Genomic DNA, 12,314 nt, shown 5'->3' with positions numbered 1-12,314 from the left:
TAGGCTTATCTATCTAGTTATTATTCCATTATTTATTGGATGAAGAGGGAAACATAGAGACGATTGATGAGGTAAAGGCTAAGGTAGTTAATGCCTTCTTTGCCTAAATTTTTTGATAACAATATCAACTGTTGTATGGGTATCCAGCCCCCTGAGCTGGAAGACAATGATGGGGAGCAGAATTAAGTCTCCCCAATCCTGGAAAAAATTGTCAGCAACCTGCTACACTGCTTAGACAAGCACAACTGTGTGAGACTGGAGGGGATACACCTAAGGGTAGCAAGAGAGTTGATTAAAGTACTTACTGAGTACTCCTCCTTCCCTCATGTACCAGCAGTTCTGCCTAACTGGGGATGTTCTTGTTGACTAGAGGTTTCTAAACAGGACATCCATCAACAAGATGGGCAAGAAGGAGGATCCAGGAAACTACAGGCCTGTCAACCTGGCCTTGATGCTTGGGAATGTCATTGAGCACATCTGACATCCTGGCTTTTGTCAGCAATTGCAAGGCCAGCAGGAGCAGGGCAGGGCTTGTCCCCCTGTACTCAGCACTGGTGAGGCCACACCTCAAATCCTGAGCTCAGTTCTGGAGCACTCCAAGAAAGACATGGAGGTGCTGGAGCATGTCCAGAGAAGGACAATGGATGTGGGGAGGGTCTGGACCATAAGTCCTATGAGAAGCAGCTGAGGGAGCTATGCTCCCTACAACTGCCTAAAAGAAGCCAGGTGGGGGCAATCTCTTTTTCCAAGTTAACAAGTGATACAGGAAGAGGACATGGCCTCAAGGTATGCTGGGGAGGTTCAGATTAGACATTAGGAAAAAATTCTTCATGATGAAAGGGTCATGAGGCATTGGAACAGACAGCCTTCCCAGGAAAGCGGTCGAATCACTGGCCCTGGAGTGCTCAGAAAACATGTGGGTGTCACACTTCAGGACATGGCTTGAACATAAGATGCTTGGTTAATGGTTGGAGTTAATGATTTTAGAGACCTTTCCCAAACAAAACAATTCTGTGATTCTAGTAAGCCATTAACTCCACTCATTACATATCTGTATACAAATAATTACTTCTCTTAGGCATAAGCTAGACTTCAAGAACAATATTTTTTCTTTTCATGTTTCAAAGATTTGTATGTATATTTCTTTCACTGTAAAACTCTTTAACGTTTTTACAAAAGTGCTGAGTAACAGATGAAAACTTCAGCCAGAAACAATGAGCCACCACTGAAATTGTAGCCTCAGAAGGACACTGAATAAAACCTTTCAATTATTTGCATTTACTGTGCTTAAGTTCCTATGCTAGACAGGTCCCAGAGCATGCCAAAAATATTCCCACACTAAGATGAAGTTAAATTAGAAGATGTGCTCCTGAAACACACCTGATTTGCCCCAGCTGCTAGGAGCAGTATACTGGAACAGACTAAAGAAGAAAGGCTGGAGCAAAACTCAAGCCTCCAGACTCTTCCTTTTCTACTTCTGCCAGGTGGGTCTTTAGCCACATTCATTACTCTGCAGACACACTCCTTCTGGGGCAGCATCATCTCAGTACAGTCATTATTTAGAAGATCAGGAACGAGATTTGCATGCTCACTTAACCCTTTAGTAGTATTTTTCATGTCAACTTCAGCAGCTAATTGACAGCATCTCAAGCACCTAATTTCCTGCTTTTATGAAGTTAAATTCACTACCTTTTTTACTTAATATACTAAGCTTGACAAAAACATGAGGCTCAGGAAGATTTAGCATCTAATTAGCATCAGACTCCATGCAAATATATTGCAGTAGAAAACAAGTCTACTGGAACATAATCAAAACAAAGACAATTTAAGTAGAAGTTGATTTCTGCAAAGGTGGTAAAAACACTATTTTAAATATTTCTCTATTCGTGCTTCTTGACTATCAGATTAAACAGCTTTAATAAAGCAGTGATTAATGAATAAAAATTTAATAAAGTATTTGAGAGTGTGTTCCTTCTGACCTCAGAACTACTGACATATTAATATCCTCCTTGACCATAACATACAGCCTTATTTTCAACATCAAGACCATTTATCTAGTTATGCATTTCCCTTCTGTATTGTACGTTTGCAAACCACTGGAACTCACAATGACGTGAATATTTTACCTGATAATTCAGTAGATAAAAGGGAAGCTTATTTACAAAGAAGTGTCCATAAAAATATCATTAATAAACAAAGGGATGTACATTTCCCAGTAACATTTTCTAGCATTTTTAGGTTTAAGTTGGAATTTTAGGAAATAAAGCACACCCATACAGCATATGTGTCTTTGGGCTTTTTTTTTTCAAAGTTTCAATTTTTTTTTTCAAGCAGGCTTTTCTTTTAAAAAAAGAAATTACTTAATTATTTCAAAAGCTAACGAAGAAATATATTTTGCAGCATAAACTAGAAAAACACCCTCCCAAACCCTCAATCAAAATATGTATTTCTAAACAATCCGTGTTTCTTTTCTGTCATAGCCTCAGTAATCAGCCTGTGATCACAGAAGTCTCAGTGAGTTATTGCTGTCTCTTACCTGGAGTTTGAAAGTTAAGGCGTCGCAGCTCCACTGGATCTGTGGGATGGTGAGAGGGGACCTCCTTGCTGTTGGGGATGCTGCTCTTTCTAGAATCAGATTCAGCCCTCTTCCTGCATGGAGAAGGTGAATAAACAGAAGAGAGATGTGTGAGCTTCACAAAGGTGCCTGAATGTTTGACATTATACTCTAAAAGCAAGATGTTTATTTCTGAAAAAGTATTTGATGCCAGTGCAAAGGTAATATAATTATGAGTGGTAGGTAAGGTACCTAAAATTTGCAGTAGTAAAATGGTCAGAGAGAAAATAGCTGCATTCTGCCCTAAACTGCTCTTCCAGAACATCCTTCTGGTCATCCTAATACTTTACTTTTTACTTTTATAAGGTTAAACCTATAAAAATTCAGACAATTCTCCTATTTTAAATGCTATACCTTATACTTTAAATGCTACCTAACTATACCTTATACTTTTACACCTTTATAAAAAAACAGCCAACGCTTGAGCTAGACCTCCCCAAGTTATTGTCATTAAATATTTCGTATCTTATACACAGAGCTCTGCATTGCTATAAAAAATAATTTGCACTCTTGAGGTATTTCTAGTATGAGAAAGAACAGTACAGAAGACACTTATTCGAGAAGACATCTATTCTTTTCACTTTCTAAGATGTAAGAATTTGCTCTGTTTCCTCTCATCTCTGTAAGAGCTGAAATATGCAATCTTCACATGTCTTATCAGGTCTACATATATCCAAGGCTTGGATCTGTATGAATATTTCTAATCAAATTAATACTTTCACTGCAAAGGAAGGAAAATAAAACAAAAAAAAAAAACAGAATGAAGGAGATAAAAGAGAAAGAAAGTTGTCTGTGCTTCTCTTTCTCTAGAGAGAAGCAAAATCCCTGTGTGTCCCCACTGAGATTTTTGCTAAAACTGACTTCCATTATCTGTATGTATCAGTATCTGATGTAAAACATGGAGAACCGTGTTACATGAAGAGTAGCTGCCACTCTGCATTTTTATACAGACAGTGGAATCTTTCTTCACAAGCTATCTGTGGGGTCCTGAATAAAAACAAAATGTGGCTGATATTTTTTCTGAAACATAAAATGAAGAAGCAAACAGAGGAAGAGAATTTATGTTGTGAAAACAGAACTGAGATTATTTTAAGGGTAGTGATAGCAGAAAGTTTTCCAGGTGCCCAGTATTTACATTAACATAACACTTTCTTTTTCCTCATTGACTCAGAATGTGACAATGATAAATCTGGTATTACTCCAGTCAAGTTCTTGCTGCTTTTGAAATAATGAAGTCCAGGTGATATACAGTGAGATTTCAAAAGTTATGAAAAAAAGTCAAACACCATTGCCTGAATTTTTAAAAGTCACAAGTCCTATGGTTTTATTGGGGAAAAAAAAGTTTTACTGTAAAAGCACTCTGCCTATTCTACAGCACATACCTTAATATATGTATTAGTTTCTCTTTAGAGAAGCAATAAAATTTTAATCCGATTATCCTGTTTTTAGTCTTTTTAAAACAAAATTAGTACATATAAACTCATTTGAGATTCCTTTCTTTTGATTTTGACTACTCCCAACTCCTTTCACAGTAGCACTCGGCCCTGGTGCTCTTTCTTCTTACTGAAGATGTGTGACACAGCTTTCAAAAAGTCGTTTACCCTGTACTTTCTTCTCTGTAAGTCTAGGAGTCTTAAGTCTCCTTAAGTTTCTGGAACTGTCCAGGGACAAGCTTCATTTAACTTTTTTCCACTTGGATGTTAGTACCAGGCTGCAATTTCATATTAATCTAATAAAACCACTAAAATGTCTTCCAATCATGTATCAGAACTTTTTGAATACTTATAGAATCACAGAATGGTTTACTATGAATTATTAATTGGAAGAATATTCTGATTTTTTGAGTCTCTCCAGCCTGAAGAAGATATCTTAATTCTTCCAGATTATGCAATGATTCTGAGATAGGTGGGGAAAAAAAATCCAGAAAGGAAAAGTGATATCACCGTATCATTTTCATAGGTAGAACTATAAGTCAGTGCTGAGCTTATGTCTACGGGACATTATGAAGATTTAGAGCAGCTAATGCCTCAACTACATGGATTCCTTCAAAAACTTTGATTATTGTGTACAACCACTGCTTGCATATCACTAAAACACAAATAAAAGCACATGAGCACTGCTGAGCTCTGCTATCTCTTGAAAATGAACCCCATGGAGACACAAAAAAACCCCAGTGAAAACTCGCTGCTTGTATTACATTAATTTTCAGTGCTGTAAATAGCATAGCAAATCATCTTGCACTTGCCCTCATTGATAGATTACTGCCTACATTCACTTAAGACTGACAGATGCTTTGTCTCAGATCATTATCATGATGACTTTTTTCTTTTTTTCTCCTTTTCTGTATTAAATGAAGAGTGATTATTTTTCACTTCTCACCTGTCAGGTTTACTGCTCCATTTTAATGCAGCAAGAAGGGAAGAAAAGGTGAAATGTTAGTTGACCAGCAGCACAGAGAATAATCATGAAAACAGGAGATACAAGAAATTTTGATTTTCAGTAAAGATATGCAACTAAACCAAATTAAGCTATGACAGCTCATCAAAATATTCCATGCTTGGAAATCATAGAATAAATGGAGGACCCAAGGTCATTTCCAAAGTGAATCTTCTGTTGAAAAATACACCTCTTTCTGCCAAGAAATGAGACTTCAAATTTTAACCAGAGAGAAAATGGAGAATGGGTGTTTAATTTGAGCCATGAAAGTCATGTTAACATCACATTGAAAAATTACTTCTCTCTGAGATGTAGCTCCCTCTTACTTTCTGGAGAGAATAGAGATGAGAGGAGGGAAGAGAGAAAAAATGAAACTGGAGGGCAGGCTAGAATGGGAATGAGAAAAAAAGGGAGAAGAGGAAGAGAAAACAAAGAGATGAACAAGGTTTGATATTTGAGACACATAAGGCCTGCACTAAATTTAAAAAATAGTAATAAAATAAATGAAAATTTCTAAAACTATTTTACAAAACCAGGTAATAAAATAACAAGAAATTTTTAACAGTACCCTGGAAAGAAAGGGAATCATAAATCATCTTTCCAATGAAGTATTACATGCCTTTTTAGATTTAGAATGAATGCCATGTACTAGAGTTCTGCAGTGATCTGTACAGATCTGCAGTGATCTATGATCTATAAAGTTTAGGTAAATAGGAAAAATAATTTAGTATCTCTCACCAAGGTGTTGTATTACACACACACACACACACACACACACACACACACACACACTCTAAAAGTACAGTGTTTATCTTTCTCTTTATAATAAACATACTAAACAGGGGCTCTACAAACATTTTAATGGCTTGTACTCTGCAATGACCACATTACATAAAGTATGAGAAAGTCTTTAAAATTCTTCATCATCAGTTAAGACTTCCCATTTTCCTGTTTTGCATTTCTGTGCTTTTTAAAATTTTTTCTAACATCTGAGTTTTTTTTCTCTTAGAAGCATATTTATTCTTATAGTTCAAGACTCAGCAGGGGACCAGCAGCTCAAAGGAGGTGATTCTGCCTCTATACTCCACATTGCTGAGAGCCCACCTGGAGTGCTGCATCCAGTATTGGGATCATCAGTACAAAAAAGACAGGGATCTGTTGGAGTAGATCCAGAAAAGGGTCACAAAAATGATCAGGGGGATGAAACAAGAAAGGCTGAGAGAACTGAAATTGTTCAGCCTGGACAACAGAAGGCTTTGGAAGACTCTCTTGCATCCTTCTAGTACTTTAAGGGACTTTCTTATAAGAAAGATGGGGACAAGCTTCTATAGTAGAGCCCATAATGACAAGACAAGGGGTAATGGTTTAAAGTGAAAGAGAGTAGATTCAGACTAGCCAGAAGAAAGTGTTGGGGTTTTTTTTAATTATAAAGGCTATGAAGCACTATTTAATTAAGATTCCCCAGAGAGATGATGCATGCCCTATCCCTGGATACTTTAAAGGCCTGTGGATGGGGCTCTGAGAAACCTGACCTAGCTGAAAACGTCCCTGCTTATGGTAGGGGGTTGGACTAGATGACCTTTGAAGGTCCTTTCCAACCTAAACTAATTTATGATGCTATGATTCAGAGTGCTGGAGCTACTATGTTCAAAAGATTTAAGCTTAGGCTACAGTCTTCTGAACCAAATCAAAAAGCTGCACTTTATAAAAGCAAACAATACAAAGTCTGTCAAGATGGCTTTAACTTCCTTAGAAATTGAAAAATCTAGAATGAGGAACCTTTTGCTCTTCATCAGTGGAAAACTGAAATTAGGGAATTTGTGATTTCTTAAAAACAAGAAGGACTATCCACATAAATTAATTTATAAAAGAAAAGAAAAACACACCCAAAACCTGAGAATGAGATGACAGGATGCATCATGGGGACAATCATTTTTTTCTCTAGTTTTTTAATTTCTGAGAAAGACCACACAATTTCTAGAGCTCTTCAACATTCACTAAGTAAGTTCCTAATCAACCTAATCCTACGTAATAGAACAAGTATCAAACACACAAAATACATGTAAACTGTGATGCAAGCAGACCTCCTAATGGTTGGGCATTCCCTCTAGGACCTACATCATCTATCTATCTATCTATCTATCTATCTATCTATCTATCTATCTATCTATCTATCTATCTATCTATCTATCTATCTATCTCTCTATATCTATCTATCTATCTATCTATCTATCTATCTATCACTATCTATCTATCGATCTATCTATCGAACTATCATCTATCTATCTATATCTATGTATCTCTCTCTCTCCTCGTCTCTCCTCTCTCCTCTCTCTCTCTCGCCTCTCATCTCTCTCTCTCTCTCTCTAGTTGCTTTTGTATGAGACTTTGGATACAAATCTTACTCTGCTGAATAGGTTACTCCATCTTTGAATGAAAAAAAGAGTTATTTTCTTGTCAACAAGAAAATGGCCAAAAAGGAAGCAAGATTTATTTAATTTACTTGAATCTCTTGATTTGATTGTTGATGAAGTTTAATAGATGGAAAGATCTGCTCCAAAATAGGTGTCTCTGTTTACTATGACTGCAGGGTGGTTTCACTGCTGCAAGGACAGAGAACACTGAACTAGTTAATGGCCAAGTCAGTTCCATTTGCCAAGACACAGTCAACTGTAACTCAGGAAAAAAACAGGTTTTACGGTGAGGACAGCTGAAAATGAGAACAAGTTGCCCAAAAAGGTCATTGAGTTTTCATTCTTAGCTACACAAAACTTTGCCTCTGAGCAAACTGCTGCAGGTGACCGTGCTCTGAGCAGGGCTGAGATGAGACACAATCCAGAGGTATGGCCCTTTGATTCTGTGAATCTGTGAATTCTTCTGCATACAAGATATTAATTGGCTTCATCTGTGCTATTATACTGATAGTATGCCCAATGACAAGACAACCTACTCTTCAGTACTATTCTCATCTATTACTGCTACTTACTAAGCTGCAAAGACCTTTTGGCTATATTCCAATATATGATCCAAAAACTTGTCCATGAAATTGCTTTGCTTTCAGACTTAAAAAAAGTAAATGCAGAGGCAATAACCTTTTTTGCTTAAAAAAAAATTTACTTAACAACAAATACCAGAGTTCCAACATGCATTCTTTGTCTTTGTAACAGTTCAATATACTTCAAACCAACCCATGGATCTTATCCACACTATCTAATAATGTCTGTTTTAAAGAAGAGAAAGACTTCTCCCCATAAAATTATTCTTTTGGAAACTGCAGTCGTAATTCCTCTGTGATTGTAATTAAAATGTATAAGTAGTATTGTAAATCATGAGCTTAGTGGTCCAAGTCTGATCAAAAAGGTTTCTATGGACAAAGGGAATTAAACATAGTTGACCTTTATTTGAGTTACTACTCTTTGCACTTCAGAAGACATACTCATTTACTGGTCATCCTCTTTACACTGCACATTCTTTAACAAAATACTCTGTAATTTTTTTTTGCATATATGTTCAATACTAGACTAATGCCCACTACCTTAATTTTCTTTTCTCACTATCATACTTGTTGCACTTATACCCCAATATATTCTAGAAATATACTTGTAAAATTTTCTGTACCCACAAAAATTACTTGTTTGCCTGTTTCTTTAATATATTTTTCCCACCCAACTCCTGTAGCCACACTAAGTCTATTTAACTCACAAATTAAACTTCACTGTGTTCTTGAAACAATATGTTAAATATCCCAACTGTCTTGTCACTGCTCTTCTACAGTCAGCAAATCTATCAAAATCTAGCAGTAAGCTTGCATTCAGGTTACCTATTCTTGGAAAAAATATCCAATTATATACTATATTTTTCAGAAATAAAAGCTCATAGAGGACCACAGACTGCTAAAACTGCAGTCATAATTTCTTGGAGGTAATTTGCCAAATCAGTGCAGTTTAACAAATTAGAGTAAACAGCTGAAAATAGAAAAATAAATAAATACATATGGACAGTTGCCCAAACAGTTCTAGTACAAGTAGTAAATAACAGATGGAAAACATGTCCCCCATTCTCAGCGAATGACAATCTCTCCACACTACTGATGAGCAAATTTTACCTGCTCATATGTGGAATATTCCTTTTTTTTTTTTTTTTTGTAATAAATTAGAAGATTGTTATTTTGATTCCATAAATGGAATCAGTAACTCTCAAAGTAGTTGCACATCTGCTTAATATACTTTATTCAGATTTCTTTTGTAGTATGGGAGAAGATTTACTTTTAAAATAATTAGAAGAAAGGAGTATTTCAGAACATCTCCACATCTCCAATGACCAGTTTTTGAAGCGACTGACAGAAACAGAGTTGGTACTAATTTGATTGACTGAGACACAGTGATCTACCAGAAGCATTCAGAAGACATAGTATCTGCAAGAAACAGATTCTGTATGATTCTAGCCCTGAAATCATTCTATAAATGTATATCTATTTGGAATCCAAAGGTGAAGTGAACTCTGGAGAGGTTATTTACTGCCAAGCAGAGAATTCTTCCCAAAACTTGAAGAGAGGTCTCTTCATGAAACTTAAGAGGTATTTGACCGGAGACACCAAATGTGGGAACAGCATACAGGCTCAGATTTAAATATTTATATGCAGGTAATAGCATCATAGCCATTAGTTTTAGAAGACATACTTCATTTTATAAAATTATCTCTACTGTGGCCCTGCCCCAGAAACTGGCAGCATCTTTGTAATATTCCTCAAATCTACTTTATTGATTGATTTCAAAACTGTATTAGGAATTAAATATAAAGATTAAAAAAAACCTTTTTGAGTTTTATTCTTTGGTTTTGATTTAGTATCTTGACCCGCATTAACTCATTTACACTGTAGAAGGCTGCTACATATAAATTATGGCATCATATTCACTGTGTATGTTGTAAGGCAAAGGGAAGTCCTTTGTGTAATAGCAAAACTGAATCTGTGTCATAGAGAGTGAAAGAAGAATGAGTGAAATTTGATCTCATTGCAAGATTAGTAGAAAACAGCTATTTGATGTCTCTTTAATCTCTCAGATCAGAGCTCCAAATTCATATAGATACATCACCAAATTGAGGCCAACTGTCAAAAGTTGAAATTCAAATTACTTGAGTGGAGATGAAAATCACATTTAGCAACAAGCTGAATGTAACCCCTAATGCATTACTATTATACATCTATAAACAAGTTCTAAAAAGTCAAATGTGCAAATTCCATACATATTTATGTGCAAGCACATATTTACTTTCTTCGCATACAAATGTATCTTTGCATACAAATGTATGCAAAGTGGAAAAAACATTTAAATGCGATAGTGTTAATGTAGTATAATCAGCATAAAAATGTACTCACATACCTGTAATTATTGGAAACTTTCTGTCAAAAATTTCTGCAGCATTCTGGAAGCCATTAATAAATTTCAAAATGTTCCAAAGCAATGACAGTTAATATTGTAATCTGGCACAAAAATACAGTGTGGAACAGTACTACAAAGTGACCAATATACAGGGAAAATTACATACCTTGCAAGAAAACTAAAAGGTATACCTACCTTTTATAAAGAAGTATAGCAATAACAATACAGATGATAAACACCACAGCAAGAACTGGTCCAACAACCCAAATCAAGCCTTCTTCCTCATCTGTAATTGGCTGGGGATCAAGATCCATTGACACAACAGGATCTGAATATGGGCTTGTTGCATACATGGTCTGTAGAAATAAAAATAATTCTTACTTAATTATGAAGCAAGGCATTCATAGGTTAACTATCCCACATCTAAAATAAATGTACAGAAGGTAATGATGCAATGAACATAGCAAACTGGAAATGCTATTTTTCTTGAATGCAATACACAAACTTGCAAATTGAACAGTGTGCTGTTATTATCATCTTTACTTTGTGTTCCACATAGTAGCAATGACCTGCAGACAAATCATGTAGCACAGTCCTTGCAGAACACTTTGCAGCCTAAGCAGAGAATGAAAAAATAAATAGGAAAATGAGAATTATAGCCCACCAGTTACCAATTTTTGGGTTTTGTTTTAGTTTCATACTGGCTTAACACTTTCTTCTTGCACAGTATGAAAGGGTACCTGTGACATAACAAGACTGCTATAGATAAAAGTAAAGGGGACTGAATGTGAGATTCCTTGAAAAGGGAACAATAGCTCCTGCAACAATAGTACTGTGCATTTTGAGCAGTCAAAAACTGTCTGACAGAATATACCTACACAAGGTGGAGACAACTCAAATTCAAGACTGAAAAATGGGAGAATCCATTGTAGAATATAAAGGGAAGATAAACACTCAGTATTTCATAAGGATGAAACTTGAATTATGAACCAACAGCTGGCCTAGGATAAAACCCTTGATAAGAGATTTTTTTTTTATTCTTCTCTGACCTGAGATGTTTCATCTGTGGCTGAGGGCTGAGTTAAAATTACAGACTGGAGAGGCTGAAGAGTCAGCCTGCTAAAACTGGATCATTTTAAGAAGTCTGAATTATAGTAAAGTCAGAAGTGCAAAATTGTTCGTACACATTTCTTGTTTGTGCTAGTGTGTCTTCACCAGCACTCAACTAGGATTTGAACTACAGCTCTTGCAAAAGACTTAAAAACTCGATTCAGTAGTAGATCAGAAATGTCAGCTAAAACAGAATAAGATAACCAGGAGAAGAGATTAGCGTCCTATTATGTTTGCACCGTATTCTGAAAGATGCCCTAAGCTAGGACAAGTGTTATCAAAGGAGACATGTTTTTTTACACTTCATTTGGCCCTGTTTTGGGCTCTGGGCTATGACAGTGTCTGGGTTTGAGACAGGATTAGGACTGGCAAAGCTGAGGCACTTACTTAGTGCTACTGAGCTAGCACCTATGCCAACAATCTCCAGTTACAGCATTTTACTACACCTGGCATCTGGCACCTAAACCTCCCTATGTTTTACGTCTATGATCATTGTCTGGAAATTGGGGAGTCTTCACATTCCATTCCTGTACCACCCAAGTAGACTGGTTTTTTTCCCCCAGGTTTAGTACTCTCAAGAAATAAAAAAAAGTTCATTGTTACAAGAAGAAACTCTTTGTATTTCCCCTCTTCCTTTGGAGTGGACAGCAAAAATGCCTGGAAAAAGATATAGAGGGATATGAGGGTAGCAGTATAAACACTTACTAACTTTTCTTCAATTAATAGGATTTCACTTTCAATTTTAAACCATCCTGTATTAATGAAAAATTTAA

At 36.0% G+C, this 12,314-nt stretch overlaps 1 protein-coding gene across 1 annotated transcript in view; it reads right to left on the bottom strand.

Annotated features, from left to right (window-relative positions):
- PTPRD (protein tyrosine phosphatase receptor type D) overlaps positions 1 to 12,314 on the bottom strand; it is a 366,121-nt gene that overhangs the window by 82,448 nt on the left and 271,359 nt on the right. The window contains exons 20-21 of the mRNA XM_050987010.1: positions 10,627 to 10,787; positions 2,537 to 2,649 (exon numbers count right to left, since the gene is read on the bottom strand). Of these exons, the coding sequence (XP_050842967.1) occupies positions 2,537 to 2,649; positions 10,627 to 10,787 (274 nt within the window). The remainder of the gene's footprint in view (positions 1 to 2,536; positions 2,650 to 10,626; positions 10,788 to 12,314) is intronic.

The sequence above is a fragment of the Serinus canaria genome, chromosome Z (assembly GCF_022539315.1).
Source record: "Serinus canaria isolate serCan28SL12 chromosome Z, serCan2020, whole genome shotgun sequence".
NCBI lineage: Eukaryota > Metazoa > Chordata > Aves > Passeriformes > Fringillidae > Serinus > Serinus canaria.
Note: the sequence above shows the minus strand (reverse complement) of the source record. Positions and strands in the feature narration are given on the sequence as shown.